Consider the following 7194-nt stretch of genomic DNA (forward strand, 5'->3'; position numbering starts at 1 on the left):
ATATCAATTAAATGTGCATCTGTACCTATTAGGAGGTACTGATTTACAACCATAGGCGTACACAGCACATTTTATAAGGGGGTGCACTGTCAAAGCGGTGTGCCTAGCACCACCTATTGGGCATGTCTAACACCGCCATTGTGTCTGTCTAACACCGCCAATCAGGCGTGCACTCACTACAATATAAAACGTCTCTCAGCCGCACCATTATATCCTGCCTATTTCAGTTCAAACATCCGCAGCCCAGCTCCGCCCCCCTTCACCGCTCATCTTATACATAATTATCGCATATGCTCTAACATATGCGATAATTATGGCAAAGGACAGCTCTTGCGTTAAGAGCTGTCCTTTGCGGTGACAGTCAGCTGGTCCCACCAGGACCCGGCGTCTTTCCCCTCCCTCCCTGCACCCAGAAGAGGAGCATAGTGCAGGGAGGAGGTCACAGGTTCGGGCAGCACAGCTCTGGGAACACAGGTGAGGGGGGGTTGGTGTGGAGCGGCGGTGGGTCAGTGCGGGGCGGTGGTGGGTCGCGTTAGAAGACCATAGGCTTCTATGGGGCATAGGCTTCCCAGCGGGGGATGCTTAGAGCATCCCAAAATGCGGTAAAAACACAGATAACGGGGTTTTTACCGCATTTTTAGTTTAGAGAATCTCCCCCTTAATCTTCTAATTACTCTGTGTAACAGTATGTGCAAATAAAGTCAAAATCATATCTGGATGACACAGATATGTAGTGATATCATAAAAGGTATTGCTGGTACTAGCAGCAATAAGTGTGGGGAGGGGGGCACAGCATTAGGGGGTGCCTGTGTACCCTTAACACTCAATGTGCGCCTGCCTATGTTTACAACTAGCAAACAGAAAGGTACTTGTGTAGTTTCACGGCGCCAGCAACTATCTAAAATAAACTAACTTAACTCCATGCCAACATGGATAGTTCATACCCCCACTATCCATGTTGGCATGGAGTTAATTTTAGATAGCGTGGCGAGCGTAGCGAGCCACCGAGCCCGCAGCGTGGGCGAGCAAAGCGAGCCCCGCAAGGGGACTCAGACGCACGGCGCCATGATGGCGCCGTGAAACTACACAAGTACCAACAGAAATTTATCAGACATTTGTAAAATTAGAAAGATAAAAAGCAGTAAATTAGTTAGCTGTATAATAAAGTACTGCTTAGGTTCGGCTCCCCCCGGACTGCCCCTCCCTCCTCCTCAGCATACGGAGGTGACGGGGAAACCGTGGGTGTACTACCACTCATTTGTTGGGAGCCGATCCCGTACGCCACAGGTATTCTTAGCCCTACGCCACAGGTTCATGTTAAAGATTAATGCAAACGCTAAGATAAACTTACAGTATATTTGTTAGATGATATAGTGAACAGCTTGGAGCAGATAGCTGACATGTACTGTAGGAGTGATGCACAGTGAGCTAGGACTGGGAGATAACAAGATAGGTATACTTACCATTACCCTGCCCTCCCCTAACCCTCCCTTCCCCCAATCCTTCCTTCCAGTTGCCTGACCCTCTCCCCATCATCGTAAACCCTAACCCACCATGCCACTACTCACCAAGCTTCAGGTTCGTCCGCCGCACCACCACGCTTCCGTCTGCTAGCTGGTGATGTCAACCAACAGCGGCCGCAGCCTGGTCACAAAATGCAGCATAGCCCAAAACAAATATGTCCGCCGCATATGTGCATATAATCTATGCATATATGCGGTGGGCATATTTGTTTTGGGCTATGCTGCTGTTTGTGATCAGGCTGTGGCCGCTTGCATATATAGGATGATGCCAGCCCTGGAAGCATGGTCGGCGGCCCAGCCAGAGGGAAATCTGCACCGGCCCACCAGGAAATGGCCTGGTTTCCCGGTGGGCCAATCCACCTCTGCTAAAACTGACGATGGTACAACTCAGCGATGATCCGCTGTACTACTTTGTATTGTTACATGCTGCATGTACCAAAGCCGTGTTGGCCATGCAATCAACCCATTGGACGTGCAGCACATGCAATGAGACAATGGGATCATTTGAGGGTATACACTGTATGATGGATCGCAATTTTTATCCAATATTTCAAATAGTGCGTACCCAGCTTAGAATTTTGTTTCATATTCATTTGTGTTTATGATGGTTATAACATCAATATTTATAAGAAAATTAAGTAATACAAAGGGTTTTATATATATATATAGGTCATATAACACATTGCTGGTAGAACAGACTTAAAACACTGTCACTAGCACCTAAATCATTCTCACACTGTTAGTACAAGATAATCATCATTAAAGCTGCTCTGCAGACTTCTCAGTGTAATGCTGTGTTTGGCAGTAGTATATACAGCCTGCATCGCACATTTTATATAATAGTTCTAAACAAATGCATTTCTAATATCCAGTGTCTTCACCACAAGCTCCAATTTCAGTTATTTATTTTAGATATAAACTTAGTGTTTTCTAGGTTTTTGTTGTTATTTCTACACGTTTCAAGCAAAGCAATATAGTCATTAACCAGACAAGGAATGTTAGCTGAATAGCAGGGGATTGAGATTCCCCTTCAGCGTGTCAATAATGTTATGAAAATAGGAATCACATGCCAATATTTAAATATGTGTTTAGGACTACTTAAAGAATGGGTTGGGTACAAAATCCGGGGAGTCAGAATCGCATTAGTCAGGGGGAAATTTACTAAGATGGGAGTTCTGTTTCATATAGGATGTTGCTATGGGAAACCTTCTAGAAAAGTGTCTGGGAACTTTTTTACCTTTTACCCCCAAAATATATTTAGATACGGAGACATCACCCCCTTGATTTGAAATCATATATATTGTAATGCACACTGTACCCTCAGAAACTGAGTACGGTACACAGCCTGGCAGCCATGAATGATGATGATTACCATGTAAGGATGTGTGTGCTACAAAATATGTATCACACACAGCCATACATGATAATCATCATCATCATCATCAATGGCTGCCAGGCTGTGTGTTGTATAGCCATTGATAATTTGATGTCCAGACCAATTTTCTTCCCTAGACTAGAGATGGATATAACTGGACAGGAGCCTATAACCAGGCAAAGAAACAGACTGCGCACTGCTGAAATGGCACAGTAACTAGTCAACTCTACTGAAGAAACGGGAGAACTTGGAGGCGGGGCCCGGGGCATCACACAGGGAAGCGTGTTATACACAAGGGCCTGATGCACTGCACTGCATCAGGTCCTTGCACACTACAGTACTGTAACACACACAGCCGGGCATGCATATAGAATCTACAGTATATATAGATTCTATATGCAATGAAATCAAATTCTTGGGGTTAAGGTACAGTCGCATTGCCGACACTCAGCCAGGCATGTATATAGATTCATATGCATGCCCGGCTGTGTCTCGGCAGTTTGACCGTCCATTACCCTCAGGAATTACATTTTTATCCTATTTGGGGTAATTTACCCTGTTCCCTGACCACTGTTCTAGAAGATAATAGATAGTATCTGATTGGTTGCCCATAGCAACATCCCATCTTCAATAGAACTCCCATCTAGTTGGTGGCTGGTATTTTCATCCTAAACCTATCCCACACATCCCACTGCTGAACCATTCCCACTCCAGCAGCCTAACCATCACCACCTGCAGCCTAAGACATCCCCCTAATGCCAACCCTAATCCCAACCCCAGTATTTACGGGATCCATCAGGATTCTGACCATTCCCCCTCATTCCAACCCTTACCCCAACCATAGCACGTCCTTCTGGGATCAATCCGAAGAACACTGTCAGGATAGCGACTCCCTTTTTTTTTGACCGCATCCCTAAATAATTGTACAGAGTGTGAAAGGCCAGGATAAACATTGCATTAAAAACAATACTAAGAAGTATTAAATACTGAAATCACAACAGCTATAGGAAGCTATATAGCAGTGGTTATAAATTGGTGATTAGAGGGATGACATTAAGTGTGGGCAGGGCTAAAAGTGGTCCTAGAGAGGTGGGGGAGCTGCTTTCCATCGGCTACCTAATTACCCCACTAGGCAGAGCCAGGGAAGTGACAGGATTTTTGGTACCCCCATTCAAACTATAATGCTTACTGTGCCAGGGCCAAGACAGAGCTGAACTATTTCCATCTCACCCCATTCCCCCGTACTTTAACCCCTGAGTGTGAGTCTGCTCCTATAAAAGAAATTCACTTGTTATAAAAATCTTTTTTTTTTTGTCTCTAACTCTCTGTTGTAAATAATTGCCTTTGTAGATATCAAGACATTTTTCACACCTGAGTTCAGGAAGCAATGAAGGTTGGTTAATTATTTTACTTATCTATTAACATAGATTTATTTTGCTTTGATAGGAGATTGTGCACCTTACATTGTTTATTTGGGTCTAACCAGAATTTTGTTGGCCTCATAGCCAGGGCCGGTGCAAGGGTGTTCGGTGCCCTCCTGCAAACTATACATTTGCACCTTCCCTCCTATACATAATCAAGGGACAGTGCATGCCGAAGGTGCACACTGCAGAAAACTAATCAAATATGCCACACAGAAGTACAATCTTATTGCACCGCATGTAGTTCCCGATTCATATTACACCACATAGCAGTTTCCCTTATTCACACACCGTAGTACCACTTATTCACATTATGACACACAGTATTGTCCCTTATTCACAATACGAAACAAAGTAATATCCCTAATTCACAATTTGATATACATAAGTTCCTCTTATTCATGTTAAGACACACAGGCCCCCATAGAGGCCCCAGAAAGGCGCCCATACACCTAAAAGACATTGTACCCAATGTTGAAGTATTGAATCTCTGATCAGACGGGTGCCGGACGGGTTCCCGACAGTCGGGATCCGACAGTCATTTACCCAACGTCGGGATCCCGACTGTCAAAACGCTGACAGCCGGGTGCCCGACGGCCACCCGCTATTTTCACTCATGGGGGTCCACGACCCCCATAGAGGGAGAATAGAATAGGTGGCTCACGTAGCGAGCCACCGGGCCCGCAAGGGGCTTTGTTGCGCTCGCCATGCTGTCTGACTCCGGGCAGTCGGGATAATGACTGTCGGGATCCCGACTGTCGGAGTCCCATATCACACCCAATCAGACGTGCTGCACATCCAATCAGTTGGGATTGTGAGCAGATTGCATGTGCCTTTAAGCAGATGCAATCTGTCATTAGATAGCTCATACAACCGGGGTCATTTGACACTGCCTCCCTGACTAGCAGGCAGCCCGCGGCAGTGAAGATGCTGGGAGCTGCAGAAATTTCCAAGCGGCAGAGGGGTGGGCGGCTAAAGAGAGCGGTGGACGTCCTATTGCTCAGTTCTGTCTCTATTCTGAAAACAGTTTTCAGACAAATGCTGCATGAGGGCTATTTAATAATGGAGTAGCGCAGCAGATGAGAGAAGATTTGTAGTTGCTGGCAACCTGTAAATGAAAAAAAAAATGATTTTTGGTACTCCTATCCTTTTGATTTTAGTATTTAAAGTAATATCCTTTATTCACAATAAGAAACAAAGTAATGTCCCTTATTCACAATAAGATATACAGTAGATCCTCTTATTCAGACAAAGACACACAGTAGATATACACATGATGCCCACAGTAGAAGTGCCCCTTACACACATAACTTCTGTAGTAATGTCTCTGGTACTTGTGTAGTTTCACGGTGCCAGCATGGTGCCGTGCTAATTCCGGGTGTACGCTCGCCACGAAATATGTCCAAAAAAGTAACTTAACTACATGCCAACATGGATAGTTCATACCTCCACTATCCATGTTGGCATGGAGTTGATTTTAAATAGCGTAGCGAGTCACCGAGCCCGCAGCGTGGGCGAGCGAAGCTACACAAGTACAAGAAACTACACAAGTACCATGTCTCTTATACACATAATGCCTACAGTAGTGTCTCTTATGCACATACCGTCTGTAGTAGTGCCTATTACACACATGATGGCTACAGTAATAGGGCAACATACACATAATGCCCACAGGAGGGGAGAGAGGGTGGGGACTGAACACTGAAGAGTTTTCAGTAACTTTCAGTTGACTAGCCTCCCACTGCTGCCTGTCATACAGATTGACAGGTGCAGATCGCTCTCCTTCTTGGTGTTTGTTAGAGAAATGTGTTAAAAAAATAAAAGTTTAATGCTGGGCCAAAAGAAAAGGAATTGGTATGATTCAAATGTAATGTATTTCTCTGGAACGTAAGAGGCCGTTTCACTGAAAATGCATCCAATGTGAACTCCCAGTCTTCATATATTAAATGAGTGCCAAGTTTGGCCCTCCTGGAAGTCAGTTTCAACACCGTTTTAGTAAAAAGATGTATGTATATTTTTATTCCCTCAAAAAACTAGCACGTTATGATAAGTCCTATAAACAGAATGATTTTTCTGCACATATACAGAACAAACATGAATATGTTATATGGATTCCCTAGTGACATCACCTCAATATCAGGCATTTGGCCTTGCATTACCCTAGGGATACGCTGGGAAATACAGAATATTATGTTGCCTTATGATCTGTACTGTAGGTGTGTCCATCATACATTACTTAATGTTGTGTGATGTAACAATCTCACATTCACTCTCTCTCTCTCTGTAGATTCAAGAGATAATGAACAGGATTTCTAATTACCGATTTAAATCAGCAAAGTTTCTACCATCTGAGGCTGAACCTGGAATATTTTTGTTACACAGGGACCTCAGTTACAGTGGCGTAACTACCTAATTTTCATCCCCCCCACTGCAAATTTTTCGGCGCCCAATCCCCCCCCCCCCCCATGCCCGTACCTGCCCAGCCGCATCTGCGGTCATGGTCCCATCTCTCCCGGCGCCGGCTCCTGCTGCTATAATGAAAACTGACTCTTAGAAAATGGCTGCCCCCATACTGCACACAGAAAACTGTCTGCAGTATGGGGGCAGCCATTTTCTAAGTGTCAGTTTTCTTTATAGCAGCAGGAGCCGGCGCTGGGAGAGACGGGACCGTGACGGCAGGCCACCAGACAGCAGCGGGTAAGTGGTATCTATAGCCCCGCAGACCCCCGGCGCCCACATGTTCTCTGCGCCTCCCCGCCACCGCGGGGGCTGCGGAGCTATAGCTACGCCACTGCTCAGTTAGTACGTCATTCTACAGACATCTACCTGTTCCCATGTGCCACATACCCCAAAATGTAAATTAAAGATTTTTCAT

General features: G+C 45.1%; 1 protein-coding gene across 1 annotated transcript in view; it reads left to right on the top strand.

The window, feature by feature from the left end:
* The window catches only part of MARCHF10 (membrane associated ring-CH-type finger 10), a 45246-nt gene extending 38507 nt beyond the window's left edge, over nt 1–6739 (top strand). The window contains exons 10-11 of the mRNA XM_083147498.1: nt 4249–4291; nt 6607–6739. Coding sequence (XP_083003624.1) covers nt 4249–4291; nt 6607–6635 — 72 coding nt within the window. The 3' untranslated portion in view covers nt 6636–6739. The remainder of the gene's footprint in view (nt 1–4248; nt 4292–6606) is intronic.
* Nucleotides 6740–7194: the final 455 nt, after the last annotated feature.

This window comes from Crinia signifera, chromosome 6 (assembly GCF_055691185.1).
Source record: "Crinia signifera chromosome 6, ASM5569118v1, whole genome shotgun sequence".
Classification (NCBI taxonomy): Eukaryota; Metazoa; Chordata; class Amphibia; order Anura; family Myobatrachidae; genus Crinia; species Crinia signifera.